General features: G+C 39.6%; 1 protein-coding gene across 1 annotated transcript in view; it reads left to right on the top strand.

Annotated features, from left to right (window-relative positions):
* Positions 1–2,340: 2,340 nt before the first annotated feature.
* LOC149196694 (F-box protein PP2-B11-like) overlaps positions 2,341–25,908 on the top strand; it is a 76,046-nt gene continuing 52,478 nt past the window's right edge. The window contains exon 1 of the mRNA XM_089405614.1: positions 2,341–2,986. Coding sequence (XP_089261740.1) covers positions 2,705–2,986 — 282 coding nt within the window. The 5' untranslated portion in view covers positions 2,341–2,704. The remainder of the gene's footprint in view (positions 2,987–25,908) is intronic.

Below are 25,908 nucleotides of genomic sequence, written 5' to 3'. Positions count from 1 at the left end.
GAATCAATAGAACAGATTGAGTTCTATGTTCATTTCATAATTCCTTCTACTGTGAATAAAATGCATCTGAATCAATAGAACAGCAAGCTGTATTTACTCTAACAGGGTCTACACAAGTCGAAAAGGGAAAAGCATTGCACACAGGGAACCATTTTCAGCGAAAGAGGGAGATCCATTCAGCATAAACAACAGTCACCGACGAACGACCAGGTAACGCATACGATACCATCAACCCATTTACAAAAATAATACAAGTATTGAAAGCAAATAAGAAACAGTTTAATTCGATTAACCTGTTTAACCACCGTCCATTACAAGCAAGAGCGCACAGAAGGGTTTCCGAGCCAGACAGCGCTCAACAAAAACAAATTGATTTTAAAAGAAACCTTTCAAACTAAATACAACATAGCAAGGGCTATTCGAGCCATAAAGTGACAGAGTGGAACACGGACCCAACTACAACTCAGGTGACTGTAACTACAAAGGAACGAGAACCAGGAGTATCAAAACCCATCACAAAGCTAACAATCGAATCGTGGTCGGAATGACCCTACCCGTTGTGTGAGTCTGGGCGGCTTTGTCCTGCTCCCCAGAGATTGCAGAGAGAGCAAGCCCTCGGCGACCAGCCACCTTAAGAAACCTGCAAACAGAGGAGGACGAGGGTTAGTTGTTGGAAGTGCAGAACCGGAAGGAGGGAAGGAGCCAACACAGCAAACAAAACAAAGCCACAAGTACATTGGCGTTTACCTGTGGTTGATAAGGCGGCATTGCAAAGCCGAAACCGACAACCAGAGCCTGATGACAAGGAACGAGTCCATAAGAATCTGAAAAAGGTGCGAGGCAGAGTATGGCATAGAACAAGTGCATACCTCGGAGGCAAGGTCGAATGAATCAAGCCGGAAGCGTGGAACTGAAGGTTACCCTGTCACAACCAAAAACCAACAAGTTACCAAAGCAGAGAAATGAACCCATACGACAGAAATAGTCCAGAGTAACAGCAACCATACCATAGCACAGAGCAGGGAACTGACGGTGTTGTCGCCCTCATAAAAGCTCAACGCACAGAACAAAAGAAGCCCGAAGGCACCAACATACCTCAGCAGAGCAGAGCGAAGAGCCAAAGCACAATGAACAAATGAGAATGACAGCCAAACGAGGGTAGGGTTTGTCAAAAGGCGGGAGCGACCAGACCGAGGAGACCGACAGATGGCGTATTATGACTGGTGAGAAGGGACAGTAATAAATACATGAAGATTGCAAGTGGATCCAAATCCACGAATTTAATATCGCCGCACCACAACGTGACATATAACATAACCATAGTTTAAATAACGAAGGGACAAGAGGGACCTGTAACCTAGCACGGTTACCAACTACGTTCGCATTAATTTACACACGGTTGAAACAACGCTACGCATCGTTGGAGGGTTGGGCCATCACTTTGGGGAGCAACTTCTTACTCTATGTGAGGCATTTGATTTAGTCATTTGCAATGGTTTGACTAGATGAACAAAGTCTAGTAATTTCACTTGTACTACCTACAATGGCGCAAGTGTAGTAGATTATGCAATTGCTCGTATGGTACGTGTGAGAAAATAGAGGAAGTTTTGATTGGGGAACAACTTGGGGATTTAAAATCTGATCACAAACCAATTTACTTAAATTTCTTAATTCTAGTGAGATTAAAATAAAGGTTGAATGATGTAAATTACATGTACAAAGTCACTACATCAAGTTTTTGAATTGACTATCTTTACAATTTTTTCCCCTCCATCAAAGAAATTAATAAACATAGTGTGACCAAAAAAAACCTAAAACAACTACCTCTATATACTCTAAAGCCTAACACTACCACCCACAATCACCTCAAACAAATAAACCTAATTTCAAACTTGAGTCAAAACTTAATATTATTAACAAACTCTTGTGAGTGCAGAATATCCACCATTCTATCGAATCCAATGAACTCTTCCATCAGAGTGAGTTATCAAATTACAACCGACTTAATAAAAAAAAATACTATAGAAAACACGGAAGTTTATAATTCAATATAGTATATATACAGATAAACACGAACACAGAATTCACACTCTGACGTTGGCACATTGAAAGGAACGAAACCTTTACACGATACCCATTACGGCTGTCACTTTTGCACTTTGAAAAACAGGAAAAAGACGAAGAAACTTTCACCTTAATACAATTCACTTTCTGCTTGACTGTGACACGACACCCCCAATTTATGTAAAGGTTCCCACCATCACCTTCGATTGTGCGTCTGCAATATCTTTTTGATAACTATCTCGAAGTTATCAAAGGGTATAATATCCAAGATTTTAATTCTTCCAATAACTTCGTAGCGAAGGAAAACAGAGATCGATAAGGATTGAAATGCCCTACAAAATCCTTCTGTTACCTTCGTAGCGAAGGAAAACAGAGATCGAGAAGGATTGAAATGCCCTACAAAATCCTTCTGTTACCTTCGTAGCGAAGGAAAACAGAGATCGAGAAGGATTGAATTCTTTAAAAAATTCTTCTGTTACCTTCGTAGCGAAGCCAAACATGGATTGACAAGGACAGTAATGCTATAAAACAGATTTTCGGAAGGGCATTGCCTTCGCATTGTGCGTTGGGTAGTAAAGAGTGAGGGTCGCAAGTCCAAAAATTAAATTAATCTTGTTTTTTGAGACTGTAACCCTAGTAAATGGAGGAAATTGAGAAAAGGGCGATGATGACGATGGGGCGTTTGCCAGAGAGCTGCATATCGCGCATGCTCTGCTTCACTACACCCAGAGATGTTTGCAGACTCAGCGCTGTAAATCGGACATTCAGGTCGGCCGGCAATTCGGACTCTGTGTGGGAAAAGATGCTTCCAATTCAGTATCCCTATCTTCTTGCACGGCTGGATTCGCCTTTGGAAATCTGTTCCAAGAAAGAGTTGTATTTCGTCCTCTGTCATCCCAATTGGATCGACGGTAGAACCAAGGTACGAGTGTCCATTAAATACATCTTTCCAAAAAAACTTAAATCGCTAATGTGTTCTCATATCGTGACTGATAAGAGTACATAAAAACTCCAAAAAAATTATGCAAAACAGAGATATAAAGAGTAGACCTTATTTACAGCAAGGCTCAGGAAGATGTTCTGTAGAGCTGCCTTCTTCTGCTGTTGTAATCTTCCATATGTGTCCAGTTCTAAACGAGCTTTTGAGAGGCAGTCCGCTTCTTTAGTCATCTTCCTGTAGACATGGTCATAGGAGATCTGAGAAAAGTGCTAGTAGGCTGTTGTCTACGCTGAAAGAGTGGCTGCAGAGAATAGTTATGCAAACTGTTGAAACCCTGCAAACAATTTATAAGCAACAGGGAGTCTCCATATATAGATAAAAGCGTTTTTGTCCAATGGCAACTGAAGTACTCATTTTAAAGCCATAAGCTTTGCATAATTATTTGGGACCGACCCAAGTCCCGCTGTGAAGGAAATGTGTTGTGTACTATAGAGGTGTTGAATGCCTCTTGCGCTTCCTTGCGGAGATTCTTTTGGGAAACACTATCAAAGAAAGTCAAGGGAAGTCTTTTTGCAGGGAGATATTTGGTGCTTTCAGCTGATTTTCACTGCTGGATCTAAAAGATTCCATGATGGCTGAACTATTAATGGCAATTTTGATGGAAGAGGAGGGCAAAGTTACCAAAGATTGCCTGATTTCTGTCCAACCATATTCTCCAAGCCATGGTATGAGGAAGAGCCTTATGTGGACTTTGTGAGATGCTGACAGCCAAGTTTCTAGGCTATCTTCAACCGAAGGGCCATCCCAACGGTACGACAGGTCTTCTAATCTTTGTATTTCAGCCCAGATAGATAGTGTAATTTGAGAATAAAAATGATCAATAGTTTCTTCATCATCCATTGAGCATAGGAAGCATTTGCTGGGAACTTGAAAATAATGGTTTCCAGGTTTTGTAAGTAGTCCCAAGTGGTGGCTATTTTCCTGAGAATCAGCCATATAAATAATTTTGCTATTGAGGGAAACTTCATCTTCCAAAGTTTTTTCCCACCAAAGGAGCTGTATGATTCAAGTTGACTTTCATTAGTTGTGAAAAGCCATATTTTGGTGAGTACTTCCCTAAGGGGTGATGGGCCATAATGAGCTGATCTCGGGAGTGAGAGAAAACAAAGAGCTGTTGTAAATACCGGTGTTGAAAACGCTGACATCGGAAAATTTCGGCGAGCATTTTCGGAACATTTTTTCGGCAACATCAACCAAAAAAAAAGGACAAAAATTTAAAAAATGCAAAATTTATTCATTTTTTCAGATTTTTAAACATATAAAGCAACAACAACATGAAATAAATTCATTGACACATAAATATGAAGAAAGCACTGGTATTTTTGTGATTGATTCTGTTGTGAAGCTTGAGATCAAGTACCATCCAATGAATACAGGTATGGAGCCCTTCCATCACCTCGTAATCAAAATCAAAGTTACATTTGTAGGAAAATGCGGGGTTGACGAAAAGTGTTGTTGCATGAATGGGTCGATGAAACATCCTTATCCATCGACTATCAATCACATCCCAGAACATCATTTGTCTATTAAACCTAGCGGAACCCTTGTCTGCATAATAAGAACGAATGGTCTCTTTGGCCTTGTCCATGACCATGATAAGCAATTGTAGGCTTATCCCCATCTACCAATCTTAGGACCTTTACTATAGGTTCATTAACTGGTCGCACTTTTCTACTCCTTGCCAAAAGGTGCCAGTGTGCCCCATTTTTGCAATGGCTCTTCCATCCTATCTCTTGTTGTATCTACAATCACGCCACTCATTAGAAACATACATTTTCTTCAACTCAAATTGATATTGAAGTAAACACTGAATAGTAATGAAGTTGGTAGCAAAATGTGTGATTGCAGAACGTTGCAACTCCATGTTTCTAGTGCATCTCCTCTTGAGGATAAGAACAAAAGCATGGTTGTATATGAACTTGGTGATGCTCTTAGCCATATCAATCACGTCCTTGATGAAGGAGATTTTCCCCATATCCTCAAGCATCCAATCAATACGATGTGATGCGCATGCAGTTCAGAACAATGAATAGTGCCTTTCCATAAGCATCTTGCCATCAACCACATAATTAGTTGCATTATCTGTTATGGCTTGCACCACATTCTACACACCAATCTCCTGGATGAACCCATCTAACAACTCACATATCAATGTTGCATCTTTTATGTGTTGATGCATCCATTGATTTAATAAACATTGCACCTTCAGGACAATGCACCAAGAAATTTTGAAGGGTCATACCCTTCCTATATGTCCAGCCATTAGACATCACTGTGCATCTAGAGACCTCCAATGGTTGGTTCAACTCTGCCAATCTAGAGTTGATGTCCTTCTTTTCCGCTTGAAGGATTGGCCCTCACAACTCCTTATATGTAGCACTTTTGTACCTTGGGCCCACACTAGCAATAGCATCACACATTGGTTGCCAAAATGGATTGTTTTTTTATGCTGAGAGGTATGTCACTATAGTAAAGACACCTCCCCATAACTTTGTCTTCTTCTTGCTTCTCCTTTTTTAACTACTGATTTTAATGAAGGTTGTGCTCCACATTCAATTCGTGGAACCAAAAATGATGACCTCCTAGTAACATCAGCAGGTGAAGTTATGGAGCCCCTTCAACTACCCTCAAGTTTAATCTTAGAAGTAGATAGCCTCGAAGATCTGCTTGCATATTCGACCTTGTTTGTAACTTCTCTTCTTTTTTTGTCTTTTTCCTTAGTTGCTCCATATTCAACTCTTATAAGCTCTGGGCTAGAATTCTTACAAAGCCCAACATCATGTCCAGGGATTCTAGTCAGATGGTATTTCAATCGAGTAACCCCTCTTGTCATCTTGTCCCCACACAATTTGCACTTAGATATTGTCAATTTGTCTCACTATTAGGTTCCTCATATTGCCAAAATGGGTCCAAGGGCTTTGGCATATTCGTTGTGGAATTTTTTAATGGACAACTTTAAAATTCACTCCGAGGGCACCAAAAACACAAAAAAATGGCATTAAACCCCCACTACACAAAAAATAATAGCCTCCTCATTTTAAAAGATCAAATCTTTACTACATTATTTGCAATGAAATATGACAATAAAAGGGTGCATAAGAAAGTTAAAAACAAAAATGAAGCTTGTTGTCCAAATATCGAGAAAACTCTTGCATTGGTCCATGAGCATGAAAATCATGACAAATGACAAAAAAACAAAGGAGGAAAATGTTGATAGGCAAAGAGGCAAGCAAGCATAAGCATAAATCTATGAAAAAAATCATTAACATAGGGGTTTTTAAAAACATATCGGTGAATGGAAGAAATGAAGTTTTTTTTATTGATCTTGAATCTTTGATCCACAATTTTTTTTTGGTTGGTGATGATAATGGTTGTTTGATCCTCAATCCCTCCATGAAAATCACCACAAAGCTCATCCCCTTCCTTCCCTAAGATCAAGAAAGCAAAATCACCAAAAAAACTCAAAATTTGCTTTTGCAACCTGCATACTTGCGTGCTTGGCGATATTTTCAGTCACCATGTGATATTTTCACAAAATCTCAGCGAATTTTTTTCAAAAGGGAAAAAATCGTGATATTTTGTGTGCAACTTTTCATGGGATAGAAAAAATTGCAAAATTGGCGAAAAATCATGAAATTTTGGCCATATTTTCCACACTGGTAAATACTGAATACAATTTTCCAAACCCTAATGTGTTCTTCTTCTAGTTTTAATTCATGAGCAGATAGCTAATTTTTAGTGCCTTGTACTAGATCTCTCCTAGAGATTTGTCTTAAGAATAGGAATCCTTCATGATTAAGGCCTGAAACTAGGGATCAAGTAGTAGATGATTTTGTTGCCTCCTTGTTTAGGAATCTTTCCCAAGTAAGACTACTGAGCCATCCCTTGTTTTCCAATAGAGTCCCTTACCAATCAGAGAGAAAGTGTGTATGACGACCTTCCAAATAATTGACCCATTTCATGAATATTTTACTAGACTTCGTATCTAGTTTGTGGTCAATAAGGGTCTTATATATTTCTGATAAAAGGTTTCATCCTAGAGGCCATTCTTATAGATAAGGTGCCATACACCTTTTACTCCAAGTGTTTTTGAGAGGAGGAGAAGGTTATTGAGGCCACATCCTCTTTGAGCTTGTGGAGTACCAATGGACTTCCATGCAGTAAGAGCAGAAGGTTTCTTGTCATGTTTCCTAGCCCATAGATATCGAAGAGACATTTGCTTTATTTTATTTAGGATCTCCTTGGGAATCCGTGGTAGAGAATCCCAATACACCGAGTTTTCTTCTACAATTGATTTGACTAGAATGAGTCTTCTAGCTCTGGAGGGCCATCCATTACACCACACTAGGATTCACTTTTCAATTTTTGAAATAAGCCAAATCCAATCTACTTTTGAATATGAGTTATGTTTAAGAAGAAAACTCAAATATTTCATGCCTTCTCCTAGTTCTTCATTTCAAGAGGATAGTGCATTTTCAATGATGGGGAAATTCTCATGGGATAGTCCCTATCCATATACTGAGGTCTTTCTCTATCAATTAACATACCATTTGCTAGTGAGAATGTTTCTAGCAAGCCTTGTGAATGTTCTATGTGTCTAAAGCTCCCATCAGAGAAGAGTAAAATATCATCAGCAAAGAGCAAGTGTGAGATGGAACAAAGATGGCTTATGGTGTTGAAAATTGTAACTAGGTTCGGTCTTCATAATGACCTAATTGTAATCATGACATTGTATATTCTTTATAAATAAAGAAAAAGAAATTATATTTTATTTTGGAGTATGGGTTTCATACTCAAGTTTGAGTCAAAAGCATGTTCTTCATGCTTTTAGATTTTCTAGGTCTTTCTAGGATAAAGAATAATATTGGTCATGTGTCATAGTCCCATTTGGACTCATTGTAATAAAGAAAGATATTTATTTTATCAAAAGTCATTTTGGATCCCAAGACCAAGTCGGCCCAAAGGAGGGTATTTCAACCCTTAAGAGAGGCTATATAAAGGAGGAATTTGACTCACTTGGAGCATATCATCTCAAATTCGATCTACAATAGTGAAGAAGAGAAAGAGTACTTGGGAGGACAAAGAAGAGGAGCAGAGGTTGAAATCTTTGGAAGTCCATCTTTTCTTGTCCACATATGTGAAGTTGTTAGGGTTTGTGAAGCTGTGAAGCTACAACATACTGAAATTGCAGGGTTGAAATTCTGAGAAAAAGTTGCAGGGCTGAAATTCTTGACAAAGTTGCAATAGGTCGAAGCACTGGAAGCTACCTTGACGCAGATCTCGTTGCGGGCCAACTTGGTGCTTGGAAGGGTTGTTGGCTTTGATCGTTGGGTCTTGTAAGTCTCATTGTAAGAAGAGAAGCATTTCTTTCTAAGTTTTCCCCTTGGAGAGGTTTTGCCCTGACTTGGAGCCTATATCTTATGTACTCTATTTTGTTATGATCTTCATTGTTTTGATAAGTACTTGATTATCAAGAACTAAAGAAGGAGTAAAAGGCCAACTAACATCACAAGTAATTATCAAGTAAAGGAAAATCATTTATAATCTACAAGTCTCCAGATTTTCCAACATATGGAAATTCCTTTGGCAACCCTAATGTGGATATCATCATTTAATAAATAGCTTAATCCTTTTGCCTCTAAGAGAAAGAGAAGGGCCAAAGTGGACAACCTTGATGGAGAGCTCTCTCCGCATTGAAAAAGGGGGAGGTTGCCCCATTGATTAGGATTGTAAAGGATGTGGAACTAATATAGTATATGACTCATGTGACAAACTCATATGAGAAATCCTAATGGAGAAGGAGCTTGATATACGACCAACATAATTGGTCAAAAGATTTTAAGAGATCTACCTTGTAGACCACTGCTTTTTCATTAGAATATAGGATAAAATGTAAACCTTCTTGTGCCAAGCCTATGGATTCATGGATTTGCCTTTCTTTTAAAAATCCAAATTGCTTTGATGAAATGTTCTTTGAAAGGATGTCCTTCAAACGGATAGCAATGATATTGGAAATAATTCTATAGATAGTGTTGCAGAGAGAGATTGGTCTGAATTGGTCAAAGGAGAAAGGGTTGTTAGAGATTGGGATGACAACAATAAATAAGGAGTTGAATGGGGTTAATATTTATCTAGAAGATATGGAATATTTGATCACCTTTAGAAAATCCTCACCAATTGTTAGGTCCCTATAATACTAGTGTAGCCCCGTATTGTTATTGTTGTGCCCCATGTAGCCCCCATAGTGTTATTGTTGTGCCCAATAGAAACCCACTATTGTTATTGTTGTGCCCTTACATTATTATTGTTATGTATGCCCTGATTATGTTGTGACCCTTTTGACTTTTATATATGCAAAAGAGTTCTTGTCATTTGTATCATCCAAGAATTGTTCATTTATGTGATGTAAAGGAGGTTGCCCCCTCTAAGAGGCTTATTTTCAAGTCATTGGTCTATCTTAATTTAATTTTGTGATTTTGTTACATATAATTTGATATCAAAGGAAACAAGAACCCGATGACTACATAATCGATCAATTTTAGATTATCTCATTAAGTGCAAGAACTTACCTACTGAAGATTCCACATGGGAGGATGAGAATTTTATATAGAAGCATCCAGAACTACTCAGGGATTGAGGACAACACTTTTTTGAAGGAAAGGGGCATGTTAGATCCCTCTAGCACTAGTGTAGCCCCATATTCTTATTGTTCTGACCCATAGAAGCCCACTATAGTTATTGTTGTGCCCTTACATTATTATTGTTATGTAGGCCCTAATTTTATTGTGACCGTTTAGACTCCTATGTATACAAAGGAGGTCTTTTCATTTGTATAATCCAAGAATTTGTTCATTTATGTGATGTAAAGGAGGTTTCCCCCTCGAAGAGTCTTATTTTCAAGCTGTTGATTTATCTTTTCTTCTGTTTTGTGATTTTGTTAGATAGCACCAATGGAATCATATCACTCAATATAGAATTCAATAGGGAGGTCATTTGGACTAGGGCTTATTCCCTTTCAAAAACTGCGGAGAATCTTTTTCGCTTCCTTCTTTATGACTTCTTCCATCAGTTGGTCATTTCCTTCAATATCAAATAAACTAGGTAAATGTCTAGCAACCTGCAAGATACAGTGAATGGTGACTTTGGATTCAAATTTGAAAAGAGACTTAAACGATTTATACCTTATATTGACATGTCTTTGAAAGATGTATCATGTGAGCCATCCTCTCTAGTGACTTTCTAAATGGTGTTAACATGCTTTCTATGATTGGTAAAACGATAAAATATTTTGTATTTTCATTTATAGCCTGTAGCTAGAGGGCCTTGCTTTTCATTCTCCATTCATTTTCCTTTTCAAGACAGATTTCATTCTTTTTTCCAATAAAGACCGCATTTGGTCCTTTAATTGATCAAAGAAGAGGCTCTCATATTCCAAAGGTTGGAAAGAATGAATGGAGTTTTCAATTTCGGATAGAAGTATGGAGCCTCTTTCTTTTCTCTAGTGAACCCAAGTGATGATGGTTTATTTTTCTTTTATGAGATTTTCATGGAATTGAAGAGGAGGGGAAGCCCTCTCATTCATATTGTAAGGACTTCAAGCATCTTTTATGCCCTGAAGGAAGGAGTGGCCCCTAACTAGTGCAAATTTAGCTTTAAACAGTGTAGGGGCTTTGAAATAGCTTCAATCAATTCCAAAAAATGGGACAATGGTTTGATTCACTCCCCACTGAAACCCATTGACGAATTCTCATATTTGAAGCTATAAGGAGTTTGATATAAGAAAACAATAAAGTTGTTTGGTTATTCTGGCTTCCCTAGTTTTGGTATTTCTCCAAGAGAGCATCAATTTTGGAGTTTTTATGTCAACTAGACCCACATGATCCAATTTCTCCAATAGGAAATGAGCTAGAGGGCCTTGGTGTGCTACAAGCCCCCAAATATCACATGCCCCCAATGTGAATTTGAGGTCACCTCCATGAATGATATTATCATAATGAAAGAAAATGAAGTTGAGGTCACCTCCAAGAATGAGATGATGATAATGAAAGGAAGGATTTTCCAATGTATTTTCCTAGAAAATTTCTAGACAAAGGAAGGACCTCTCCAAATCACATGAGGGGGATTTTATAGCCAGTCTAGATTTAATAATTCATTTGGAACGAATTTTTCATAGCATCTTTCCTCCATCCTGTCACCAAGCCCTTGGATCTACTAGTGGCATCTGTAGCCAAGAAATCCCAGTTTTTGAATAGATCACTTAGCGATTTTGTGGTTAGTTTGGTTTTCATCATGGATTCTTAAAGAAAAAGGATATGCAACGAGTGAGACTTGAGGAGCTTATCTATAGTCAACTTTTTATAGGATTGGCCAATCCTTAACAGTTTAGGAAGAGGATTTCCATGAGGAAACCTTTAAGGAGGGCAATGCTCTAAGAGCACTAGTGATATAATTTTGTTTATTGGACCCAATCTCGACATTTTCTTGGTGTAAGCAATATAAAGTAAGCATTTTTTACATTTAAGAGGAGGTTTTGAGTCTGTCTCTAGCATTCCAGGACTGCAATAAGAGATATTGAGAAGAGAGTGCCTATTCCACTTACAAATGTGGGTGAAGGGCTCTCCCACACAGTTCATTATTGACAATGGGAGCCAAAAGAACCTCATTTCAGTGGAGGTCGTGAAGCGACTAGGCCTCCCAGCTACAACGCATCCACAGTCATATACCATCAAATGGCTTCACCAAAGACAAGATCTATGTGTCAACCAGCAGTGTCGCCTTCCCTACAGCATCAAGCCCTTCACAGATGAGGTATTGTGTGATGTTGCTCCTCTTGAAGTTTGTGATGTATTATTAGGACAACCATACTTATGGAAGCAGCATGTTGTATATGAGTCTAGACCTTGCTCTGTTATTATTTCATTGGTTACTAAGCTATATAGGATACCAGATGTATCCCCACCTACCACCATCTCTTTAATCTCTGCTAAGCAATGTAGTAAGGTCATCTCCTAGACTAGGAGATTTGTTTTCTTTCCGATTCGCTCTCAAAGTAAGGGGAAGTTCATAGCCACATCATGGCCCCCTGGAAGGGTTCCTCCAAGCAACAGAAGCAGGTGGATACAGTCATGGAAAAATACAAGGACATCTTCTCCTCACCCATCGGGGTACCCTTCCATTGTCAGGTCAAGCATTCAATCGATCTAACTCCCGGAGCACCTCTACCCAATGAGTCGATATATCGTCGCTCCATTCTATAAAATGAAGAGATCAAGTGGAAAATCCAGGAGTTGCTGCAAAAAGAGCACATCCGACCAAGTTCCTTGCCTTGTGGGAGCCTGATTGTACTTGTACAGAAGAAGGATGGGACCTGAAGACTCTGCATTGATTATCAGGCACTAAACAAATCACTGTCAAGAACAGGTATCCAATCCCATTGATTGATTACCTGCTGGACTAACTCAAGAGAGCCAAGTATTTTAGCAAGATTGATATGAAGTCTGGTTATCACTAGGTTCTAATAGAGCCCACAGATGTATGGAAGACCGCCTTTAAATCCAAGGAAGGCCTTTTCGAATGGTTGGTTATGCCCTTCAGGTTGACAAATGCCCCTGCTACTTTTATGAGGCTAATGGATGACATCTTGCGGCCCTTCACCAACTCGTTCGTGGTGGTTTATCTAGATGACATCCTCATCTTCAGCAAGAGTTGGGAAGAACACTTGCAACACATTCGACAGGTCCTTCAAACCCTTCGACAGCACAAACTATGTGCCAACTTGGAGAAATGCACCTTTGGCATGAGCTAGGTCCAATACTTGGGTTACATCATAGATGAGTGTGGCGTGCATGTGGACCCAACCAAGATCCAAGTCATTCGAGATTGGCCAGCCCCAACCACTCTAACGGAGCTTCACAACTTTTTGGGCCTTGCAAATTTCTATTGGAGGTTCGTGTTGGGATTCTCCCATATCACTTGGCCTTTGAGTTAGATTACTAAGGGTGGGGCGAAAGCAAAGTTTTCCTGGTCCGAGTCCCAACAAAAGGTGTTCGTTGAGTTGAAGCACCACCTCTACTCTGCACTAGTACTCACACTGCCAGACCTACAACAGCCATTTGAAATCAAGACAAACGCCTCAGACTATGTTATTGGTGCAGTCCTCACCCAACACAGGCATCCAGTGGCCTATCATAGTGAGACACTTTCCGATACAATTCAGAAGTACCCCACCTATGATAAAGAGATGTATTCCATCATGCAGGCTTGCCGACAATGGAATCACTACATTCTGGGGAAGGAGACGGTCATCCACACCGATCACCGACCTCTTCAGTTTATACAAACACAAGGGAAGTTGCAGAACGATCGCCATCAGAAGTGGTCTACATATCTACAACAATTCCACTTGAACATTAAATACAAAAAGGGTAGCACCAATCATGTTGCAAATTGCCTCAGTCGGCCCCTAGTTGCAGCACTAACTATTGTTCTCAACTCTTGTGGTCACGAGACCTCTAGATGGTCGCAACTATACAAAAATGATCCAAAGTTCGCCTCGACATACTAGATGCTAGTAGCTGGCAAGCAAGTTCCTGATTTCCACCTCCATGATGCATTATTATGCTACCTGGGCCACCTTTGTGTTCCTTCAAGTGAGCATGCCAAGATGATTTGGGAGGCACACTATAGTCAGGTCGCATGACACTTTGGTGTGGAGAAAACTGTGGTTGTACTACAAAAGTACTTTTATTGGCCCAAACTCCGACTGGATGTTGGGAAATATATCAGATCCTACACTGCTTGCACAATTTCCAAGCCAACCATCAAGAAGCAAGGTCTATACAATCCTCTGCCTACTCTTAGCCAGCTGTGGGAATCCATCTCCATGGACTATATGTCTAGCCTCCCTTCTACCAAGCATGGTAATGACTGTTTTTGTGGTCGTGGACAAATTTTCTAAGATGGCTATATTGGCGGCCTGCAAGAAGAGTATCATAACAGAGGACACTGCCAAACTCTTCTTTGAACGAGTACAGGTACATTTTGGGATCCCGCGGACCATTATATCAGATCAGGATAGTAGGTTCCTAAGCACATTCTGGTTAAGCCTCTGGACACAATTGGACACCAAGCTCACCCAATCGATTGCCTTCCATCCCCAAACTGATGATCAGACGGAGGTCGTCAATAGGATGATAGTGCACATACCCTGCATGTACAACTCCAAGCATCCTCGAACTTGGGATGAGAGTCTTCCATATGTGCAACACAGTTATAATAAAGCTCTCCATAACTCGACTGGTCGCAATCCCTTTCAAGTGGGTCTAGGATTTCAACCATTGTGTCTGATTGATGTTGCCATGCCTCATGCGACTACACAAACAAAATCCACACATGTATTGTCTGAGGCTAATAAAGTGACCATATTTATTGAACGCATCCAACACATTTGCCAGCAAGTTCATGACATCCTGAAGAAGTCAAATGCCAAGTATAAGTAGTGACATGATCAACATCGGGTGCCACACAAGTTTCAGGTGGACGACAAATTCTGGTTGCATTTGCAGAAAGAATGCCTTACTGGAGCCCATTGGAAGCTCAGACCACTCCGATATGGTCCTTACACCATTACCAAGGTTGTGGGAGACAATGATTTTGAGCTCAGCATTCCCCCATTCCTTGGCCTGCACCCAGTGTTCAATGTGGACCGCCTTCGACCATACTTCCCACCATTGTTGGACACATCAGACATTGCAGAACAACTCACACCAACAGAGTTAAACCCAGACTGCATGGAACAAGCCACAACTGATTGGATTATGGACACACAAGTCAAGAACACTCGCCAACAAAAGATCCAACTGTATCGAGTTGTCAAAGCTGGCCAATTCCTGCACCAAGGAAAATGGCTCACCAGGGACCAAGTTCAACAGAAGTTTCCCCATCTCATGGAGGCACTCAACGCAATGGGGACCATTGCTTCCTAAGGGGGGAGGACTGATCCAAGTGGATATTGGTGGCCACCCTCCTATTCCACTTGGACCCCCAACGCTATCTCTTTCAATTTTTAATTTTCCTTAATTGTAGCACAATTTTACTATTTTTGGCAGTTTTTCGAGTCTTGAACTTTTGGAGTTGTTTTGAGGCCCTAAACGACATTTTTATAGAGAACAAAGAGACTAGAAAATTCCCAATCAATGTATCAAAATTTGTTTCCGACCCACTGTTTGAGATATTCGAGACAAGGTATTATGATAGCTAAACGAAGATCATATGCCAAAGTTACGACCCTAGGGAATTGATGTACCAATTTACCCAAACGAGGACCACAATTTTGGCTCTTCATCTCCTAGGGTTAGGTTTATGGATGTTTAGGGTTTTCCATTGTTTCTCAATATAAATAGGCCTTGGAGCCTCATTGTAACATAGTTCAGAGGCATGTAGTCGCCACATCTCTTCTCAGAGATAAGCTACCATCGCCCGAGCTAGTCTTATTTCCATTTTGTTTGTAAGCATATTTCAGTGTTTGATATTAATGAAATGAAGTGTTATTTCCATTGCATCTTTATATTTATGGTTATATATGTAATTTGTTGCGTTCTTGTTTAAATTTGGATCATCAAGTCCTATGTTAAACCCATATGACTGATAGCGTGGGTATCAAAGGAGGAGGGTTGGCACGTGGCCCAGGCCGTGGCCACATGGCTCGTATATGACCAGGAGTGGTGGAGCCGTCGGCGTGTGGCCTCTGGCCTGCACCCATGGAAATATGAATTGCAACATGACCAAAACAGAAGGCAAAAGTTGGGTTGCGAGTGCCCAACTTATTGTTCAACATATTGCACCATTTGCGGCAGAATCAGTGTTGATTCCACATGAAATTGTTACCTGGCGGATACACCAAAGGAAAAAACCGTCGTCAGATTTTCCAGTTTGGTAAATTTGCATGACAGATAACAGAGAAAGGAACAATGAGGAATATCTTGGCCATTTTTCAACCTTTTTTAGCCCAAGAAGAGCCCACATAGGGGTTCTCGAGTCTTTCGGACGCATCTGCAAAGTCTATTTCTTCATTAGAGTAGCCAACTTTTCAGTCTATTCTCAGTATGATTGTGGAGAAAGACCATTTCGAAACTACATTATGAAGCAGTTGGATTTTTGCTTCTTGATCTCAGAATGAGTATGAGAACCTGTTGCCACATTCAATGAGAGTCTTTTTCTTTTGGCACTATCATCTCTTTGCTAAAGGGAGTCAACTTGTGAGTGAGAGTTCTATGAAGGAAAACATTTATTTGAAGGAGAAACAATGCCACTCCAGAAGGAGGTTTACTCTATGAGTCAAAGATTTGTAATGTACTCTTTTTGTTGCCGCGATTGATAAAGTGGCTTAGCTGTTGGAGCAGGGCCGGAAGATGTAGTCCACACTAGACGAACTTTGTTATCATTTGGTTTTTCTCTTCTTCATTTTCATCATGTTGGGTTTTATATGATTTTGTTTCATCTTTAATTTCATTTAAAACTTAACTAGTCTAAGTGACTGTTTGAAGACCCAAATTTATCAAAACTTGCAAAGTGTTAAAGGATGATCAATTTTCAAATCAGGAAGTAGTTATACGAAGGTGGTTGTGTGAAGCCAGTTGTTCATAAGTATCGCGTGCGGAGTTTTGCATGTCAATTAACGACATTATTGAGTGTGGAAGTAGTTATGTAGACGAAGTTGTGCAAAGGTTGTTGTGTGCATGTCGTTGTTATGCTAAAATTTTGTTCAAAGTTTACTAAGATAATAAATATACAAATTTGTTTTTTAATTGTTATTTAGGGATGCATTTCACAACGTATAATCATTAATTAATATCATTTTCAAAGCTAGTTGTTTGGAGGTTTCGTGTGCGGAGCTTCGAACTCCAATTAAAGGCATTATTGAGTGTGGAACTAGTTGTGCGAACGAAGTTGTGTGGAGGTTGTTGTGCATGTGCGGATGTTATGCGAAAGTTTTGTGCAAAGTTTACTAAGATAATAAATATAAAAATATATTTTTTTTAATTCTTATTTAGGGACATATTTCACAATGTATAATCATTAATTAATATCAGTTTTGAATGTCAATGACTGAGGGCATTATTGACTGCAGAAGTAGTTGTGCAGACGAAGTTGTGCAGAGATGGTTGTGCGTGTGCAGAGGTTATGTGGAGAACAAATGCATGTGTGGAATTTGTGCGGAATGAGGGAAGTGTAGAGGGGTCTTTTAATTGTAATGCATTTTGATATTAGTTTTATTATTAATAGATTTTTTAGGATGCGGAAGTGCATACAATGAAAGATTGAAAGATTTTTGCACGCAATGGACTGTGTTGTTCGGAGGTAGCGTCTGTAGAGAACAAATGCTTCCTACCCATGATATCTGGGTCCCACGTTTATTAATATCAATTTCAAATGTCAATGACTTATAGAAGGGCATTGGTGAATTGAATGTTGAGATGACTTGTATTTATGTGCAGGTTTGTTTTCTATTAATCAGAGGGTGGAGATCGGGACGATGAAAAATATGGATGGTGGTTTTATCTTTGTGTCGTGTTTCAGACGCAAGATTTATAGGGAAACGAGACTACAAATATTTGAAATAGCTAGTAAGTGAGAGGAGAAACATTATTTGCAATGATAGAGAAAACAATGGGGCGTATAACATTTTCTCTTTGCAAATTGTGTTTGTTGCCTTACATAAACTGTTATCTGCGAAGTTGTGCTTGAATGATAATGGTAGTGCAGAGATACAAAAGTTGTACAATACTGCAAGCTTCTAAACCAATTTACGTTTGTCGTTTTTCTGTTCGCATTTGGAAATACTGAAAGTTTTTTGTTTGCCAAGATTTTCTCTATAATCCTTTGCAAGCTATGGTTAACGTTTTTTTGCAAGAATGAAAGTAGTTGTGCGAAGGTGGTTGTGCGAAGCTAGCTGCTCGGAGGTATCATGTGCGGGGTTTTGAATGTCAATGACTGATCAAAGGACATTGTCAAGTGCAGAAGTCGTTGTGCGGGCAATTTTTTTCAAAGGTAGTTACATAGATGGGGGTGCTAAATAAACTGTGCACTTTTTCTTTTTTTATTATTATTTAAGAACTTTTTTTGCAAGTACAGACCTCTCCGCACAAATAAAAAAGATATTCATAAATACAAATATCACCAATAATATCGTATACATTAATTGCTTACTAAAATATTAGCAATAAAATCCTTTAGTGGACGAAATAGATGAGACATAAATGTGAACGAAATGGAGACCTCTCCGCACAATAGAGTTATGTATCCAGATATAGTGTGTACAGAAGAAGTTGTGCAATCGTTGTTTTGTGGAACAAGCATGGGTTGAGACACAAATATAAATGAAATACATACCTCTCCGCACAAATACAAAAAGATATTCGAAAATACAAATATCACCAATAATATCGTATACATCAATTTCTTACGAAAATATTAGCAATAAAAGCCTTTAATGGACAAAATGCCTCTCCACACAATAGAGTTACGTGTCCATATATAGCGTGTACGGAAGAACTTGTGCAATCATTGTTGTGTGGAGCAAGCAATGCAGAACAAGTAGTGTGGATGAAATACAGACCTCTCCACACAAATACAAAAATATATTCGTTATGCGGACATGACTATGTGTGTGTATACAATGAAAGCTTGAGAGCTATAGAAGTTAGTTTTAAAAGCTCAACTCCAAGGAGATTATTGTGCAGAAAGAAAGTCAATGTGAAGAGGTCGGCACAATGAGCTTCCTTTCGCATATTAATCTTCTTTACCTTCTATTTACTTACATGTAAGTTGTGCAGAGTTGATTAGTGCAGAAACATGTATGGAAATAACAATAAAATACAGATCCCACACTACTTTAATCAATTAATTAGCTGTAAGGAAATTAAACCTGTTTGTTGGCTTACATAAATTGTTATCTACGAAGTTGTGCTTAAATGATAGTGGTAGTGCAAAGATACAAAAGTTGTAGAATACTACAAGCTTCTAAACCGATTTACATTTGTTGTTTTCCTATTCGCATTTGGAAATACTGCAAGTTTTTGGTTCGATAAGCTTTTCTCTATAATACTCTGCAAGCTATGGTTAACATTTTTTTGCAAGAACATAAGTAGTTATGCGAAGGTGGTTTTGCGAAGCTAGCTGCTCGGAGGTATCATGTGCGGGGTTTCAAATGTCAATGACTGATCAAAGGGCGTTGTGCGGACAAATTTTTTCAGAGGTGGTTAGATAGATGGGGGTGCCAAATAAATTGTGCTTTGTCTTTTTTTAATTATTATTTAGGAATGTTTTTTGCAAATATGGACCTCTCCGCACAAATACGAAAAGATATTTGGAAATACGAATATCACTTTCAAGTATGGACCTCTCCGCACAAATGCGAAAAGATATTTGGAAATACGAATATCACCAATAATATCATATACGTTAATTTCTTACTAAAATATTAGCAATAAAATCCTTTAGTGGACGAAATAGATGAGACAAAAATGTGAACAAAATGTGGACCTTTATGCACAATAGAGTTACGTATCCAAATATAGTGTGTACAGAATAAGTTGTGCAGTCGTCGTTGTGTGGAACAAGAATGAGTTGAGACGCAAATGTAGATGAAATACAAACCTCTTCGCATAAATACAAAAAGATATTTGGAAATATGAATATCACCAATAGTAACGTATACATCAATTGCTTACTAAAATATTAGCAATAAAAGTCTTTAGTGGACGAAATGTAGGCCTCTCTGCACAATAGAGTTACGTGTCTAGATATAGCATGTACGGAAGAAGTTGTGAGGTTGTCATTGTGCAGAGAAAGCAGTGCGGAACAAGCAATGTGGATGAAATACAAACCTCTCCGCACAAACACAAAAATATATTCATTATGCGGACATGACTATGTGTGTGAATAAAATGAAATCTTGATAGCTATAAAATGTATTTTTAAAAGCGTCAACTCCGAAGAGATTATTGTGCGAAAGGAAAGTCAATGTGAAGAGGTCATCACAATGATTTTCACTTTCGCACATTGAGCTTCCTTCTGCATAGTAATCTTCTTTACTTGATATCTTCTTACACATAAGTTGTGCAGAGGTGATTAGTGCAGAAGCATGTTCAGAAATAACAATAAAATGTGGATCTCTTGTTGCTTTAATCAATTAATTAGTGGTATAGGCAGGGACTATGCTGCTTTGCAGCTATTATTCTTGTTTTTTTTTTTTTCCTATCCAGGATTATGTTAAGCTTGTTTAAAAAGAGGTGTTACTTATGATTTGTATGGAATTAAAGAATTTGTATTTTTTTACTTGGTAAAATTTATATTTAAATTTAGAAATATTATTGTAATTTTCTTTTAAGAGATATCATGAAATAAAGGTTATTTATATATTTTTTAAATTTAATATATTTTTTTAATAAATGGTTATGGATTTGTATTAAAATATCCTAGTTTGAAGGCAAAAACCTTGTACATCTTTAACCAAAACTTATTCTCCTGAGTTCAGGAAGTTCCAAAAATGATTGGTTTGTATACCACCCTATCTACATCCAACTAATCTAAACTAGCTTTCTTTATACAACTTCCAAAAAACTCCTAATATTACTATGTATTTGCATAACATGAAGGAAACTAAATAAAGTAAAACTAGCCTTCTATGTTCTCTTCGGAAGCAAAATTAACTTCAATTCCATGGGATTCAGGCTTTATCTGAGAAGGAGATAAAACCAAGCCTACAATCACTTCATTGGCAGTTGCCTTCAACAAGTCTGGAATCCCCACCACAAATTCTTTGAACTCATCATTGTTAACCCCAATTTCCCTTGCATATGACATAGAAACTAGATTTCTATCTTGAATTCAACATACCAGTTGCCAGTTGCAACCTTTCCTACTTGTCTTCCACTAGACTGAGTTTCTGAGTCAATAGTTCAAAATGGGCTCAATACTTTATCAAAAGCATCTCCCCATTCCTGGATATTAGAGTTATTATAAACTCCATAGACGTCATCATTTTATTTAAACGGAAGTATTGTCCTCATCGTCGACGCTAAAATTCCTATCCATTGGGAATTCCATGCAGTGAGCCTTCTTTCTATCCTAGCAAGTTGTGAAACTAACTAGCAACCATGTGATGGCAAGTCTAAAATCTGCCTCTTCTTATAACCATGTAGACCTGCCTTCCCCAATTCATTGCTCCCCATCATGCCTTCAATGTTGCATTAGTTCTCACGCATTTTCCAAATTGAGAGTTCCATCACCATAATTTAAACTTAGCAATTATAAACCACCTCTATTGAAAATTGAAATTGCAAGCATGTGTGTTGCACCTTGAATGACGAAATGGTAACTCTATGCATATGATCGAATTTATTAGCCATGAATCCCACCCTCCATCTGTCCATTGACAAACATTAGTTTGCATGAGCTATTCAAGTGCTTACATGATCCCATCCCTCTGCATAAGGCAACGACCGCCAGAACAAGAGGAATGAAATAAAAGTTATTGAATGTTTTGGGTAACGTCTGACATTAGGACAACTTGTGTCCTGTGCATTGGTTTAAACATTAATTCCAATCCCCCAACATTTTAGCTATGTATATACACCTCACAGTAATGGTTTTATAATTGGATCGACATTGCCCAAAGTTAAAACTCCTTGTTCCAAAGTGACACTCTTATTAGCTAAAGAGTTTGCCACCATGTTAAGATGTCTTTTAACAGGAAATAAATCAATCGTTTCAAATTTTTGAAGACTTATTCTATGCAAAATGGAGCTTGAATCTGCTCATAATTCCCTTTGATTTTGCTCACCTGCTGGGTTACAATCATCAAATCACCAAAAACCAATAGATGACGAATTTTGTAGAAATTTTGAATAATTTAACACATATTCAATGGAAATTATCCTGATCATGTACTAATGCGGAAAACATACACAATACATAAGCTCCTCTACGTTGATCAAGAATATAGCAGCATCAATAACAATAAAACATCAAGAGCATTCACACATTAACACAGTATGTATCACGGGGAAAGCATCTCGCTAAAAACCCCACACTATCTGTATATTAATGATTGAGTCATGTAACATTACACAGCATAATACTTCTCACAAGTATCTCCACCTCTGTTACACACAATACAGCTCAGATCTGATCTCCAAATCTCTTCCACTGCTTGCCTGCCTCCACTGCTCAATACCTGCTCAAGAACTGATGAGAATTGCTTCCCAAACTCGATTTTCACCTGCAAAATAGTCACTCACTCTTTGTGGACGTGAGCAAAGGCTAAAATGCGGGCCAAATACGTGAGCAAACTCATTGGCATACTCAATCCTTTGATTGTGCAAGATCTGGTGCACAACTATAGTCACAACTGATAGCAATCTGATTCTCTACCACCTGTCCCTGTTGAACTGAACATGCATTGACATGCAACTGAGTTAACTGATGTATTCTTTAGTTGTATTATGAGTTAATAATTAGTTTAACAACTCATCATTAGTCTATCTGCAGTTAGACTAACTACAACCAGTTTAACTAAGTTAAACTGAACACAACTCCATCAACTGTACCTCCAGTCCACTAAACTCAACTCACTTGAGTTCTAACTGAAGTCATGCATGCAACAACTCAACTGACTCATAAGAAAAACGAATTTCCTTCTGACAGCTGCATGTGCCACTTCCGTAGCTCAAACTGAAGTGCTCCAAGAGAATAAGATTAAGTTTATAGTCCAAATATTATTATGAGATAATAATATTTGACTTTTCTATTTTTGACAGCCAGTCTAAAAATAGACTTGATCACTCACACTGTGATCACTCACACTTTCATCAAAAATAGAAGTCCATCTATTTTCCCAACTTGATCAATCATCCATAAACATAGACATGATCCATATGTCTAAAAATAGACATAGTCTAAAAATAGACTTGCGCCAAAAATAGCCTGCGGGCCCACTTAGTGAAGGCAACTCTTTTCACTAAGCTCCATCATCTTGTTGCAATCTCAACACTCCCTCTCGACAAGATATGGATTATCAGCAACCCCTATCCTGCCTCGGTGGTACTCGAATTTGCTCCTGGTGAGAGCCTTCGTCAGAATATCAGCATCCTGATCCTCCGTTGGAATGTACGAAAGTAACATGATCCTCCGCTGCACACAATCTCTGATATGATGGTACCTGATGTCAATATGTTTAGATCTATCATGAAATACAGGATTAGCCGAGAGTTTAATGCAACTCTGGTTATCACAGTAAATCACAGTAGGATCCAAATGAGAACCGAACAAACCAACCAGGATCTTCCTCATCCATATAGCCTCGAATGCAGCCAAACTTGCTGCCATATACTCGGCCTCCGCTGAACTGAGTGCCACAGATCTTTGCTTCCTGCTGTACCAAGAAACTGTTGTCGATCCGATACTGAAGACCCCTCCTGATGTGCTCTTTCTGTCTGTTGGGCTCCCTGCCCAATCTGCATCCGTGAAGCCACATAGCTTCACCTCATCCTCCTGTCTGTACCACAAACCATATCCCGATGTGCCTCTCAAGTAGCGCAATACATGCTTGCCCGCCTTCCAGAAGAGCTTGGTAGGCTTAACCATAGCTTGTGAAAGCTGGTTAACTGCATAGCATATATCAGGTCGTGTATTGACCAAATACATCAGCGACCCCACCAACTGTCGATAAACAGTGGCATCCACTTCTTCTCCCGAAGTGGCATCCTCCTTCCTCCAACCTCCAGGAAGAGGAGTATCAACAGGCTTGCAGCCATGCATGTTGAACTTCTCCAGTATCTCCCGAGCATACTTGCCCTGAGAAACAAACAGTCCACCACTGCGCTGCCATATTTCCAATCCTAGGAAATAGTGAAGGAGGCCCAAATCCTTCATCTCAAACTCTGTAGCAAGATCCTTCTTGCATGACAGTATCAACAGCTCATCACCCGTTAGAATCAAATCATCAACATACAGTACAATGATAAGCAACTTACCCTCCACCACAATCTGGTATAGGTTCGGATCCGCCTCGCTCTTGGAGAATCCAAGTCCTGTGAAATAGCTGTCTATCCGTGTGTACCAAGCACGTGGTGCTTGCTTCAACCCATACAGCGCTCTCTTGAGCCTGCACACATGTGACTCGCTGCTGAAGACTTCAAAGCCTTCGGGTTGCTCAATGTACACCTCCTCCTCAATGACTCCGTTGAGAAACGCAGTCTTCACATCCATCTGATGAATGTGCCATCCCATCTGCGCTGAGAGAGCAAGAATCGTCCGTATGGAAGAATACCTTGCGACAGGTGCAAAGGTCTCCTCATAATCGATCCCCTCAATCTGTGAAAAGCCTCGGGCAACAAATCTTGCCTTGTACTTCTCCACACTCCCGTCAGCTGCCTGCTTAACTTTGTAGATCCATCTCGAACCTACCACTGATTTCCCCTCCGGTCTAGGAACAATCTCCCATGCACTGTTTCTGACAATAGAATCATACTCTTCCACCATGGCGTCTACCCATGCGGGATCCTCCACAGCTTCCTCGAAAGAGGATGGCTCAGTCACAACACACTTGCTCATAAGAGCCATGTATCCAGTGTACCGATCAGGTGACTGTCTCTGCCTGCGTTGGGCTGTAGGTGGTCCTACAACTTTCTCTGCATCTTGAGCCAGTCGCTCAGCTTCTGTCAAGCGCTTTCGCCCTCTGATGGTTGGCGCTGCATGAGTGGTCTCTTCCACTCCATGAACCTCGTCCTGTGGCTGATCCACGTCCTGAAGCTCATCCTTAGGAACTAATAGCTCCTCATCTGCATGCAAGTGTAGCTCCCTCTCAAGCGAACACTTCATGGCTTTCTCCTCCTGAAATTTTATATCTCGTCGCACAACAGTTTTACCACTGTCTGGCAAATACACACGATAGTTGTGGGGCGTATCAGTGTACCCCACAAATATCCCAACCTCTGCAGTCGGTTCCAACTTCTTTCTGGCATCCTTCGTCACATGCATGTAAACGTTAGCACCAAAAATCCTCAAATGAGAAAGATCAGGCTTCTTACCAGAATAAGCCTCCTCGGGTGTACTCATGCCAAGTATCCTATGAGGACAACGGTTCTGCACATAAACTGCTGTATTGCATGCTTCCGCCCACAAGTGAAGGGGTAGGCCCTGATCATGCAACATTGCCCGTGTAGCACCCACAATCGTTCTGTTCTTCCGCTCAGCTACCCCGTTCTGTTGTGGGTTATGGGGAGCTATGAGCTCTCTACGAATCCCTTCTGCCTTGCAGAAATCCTTGAACTCGTCCGAGATGTATTCACCACCATTATCGCTCCTAAGAGCCTTCACCTTCTTCCCCGACTCCTTCTCGACCAGTGCTTTGAATTCACAGAACTTTGAATATGTCTCGCTCTTCTTCTGCATGAAGAAGATCCAGCACTTACGAGAGAAATCATCAACAAAAATCACATAATACCTGTGTTTTGCTGTCGAAGCAACTGAGAAAGGTCCACACACGTCTGTGTGAATTCTCTCAAGGATCGTCGTGGCGCGACTATCCTTCTCGTGAAAGGTGGCTTTCACAAACTTCCCCAAAGTACACCCCTTGCATTGATCTGACTGCACAAGTGTGCCTTTAGGAAGCCCTGTAGTGATCTGCTGCAGTATCTTCAAGGCTCCATGGTGAAGGTGACCCAATCTCTTGTGCCACAACTCGCCATCATCCCGGCTCACCAATCCTTCTGCCTTGCCTGCCATTGCTGCGCATCCATCTACATGCAACTGATAAAGGTTCCTCACTCGAACCCCTATCT

This window comes from Pinus tabuliformis, chromosome 2_2, assembly GCF_031772625.1.
Source record: "Pinus tabuliformis cultivar Carrire ecotype Pingquan chromosome 2_2, CPIR1, whole genome shotgun sequence".
Lineage (NCBI taxonomy): Eukaryota > Viridiplantae > Streptophyta > Pinopsida > Pinales > Pinaceae > Pinus > Pinus tabuliformis.
The sequence above is the reverse complement of the archived record's forward strand: the minus strand, read 5'-3'. Positions and strand labels throughout refer to the sequence as shown.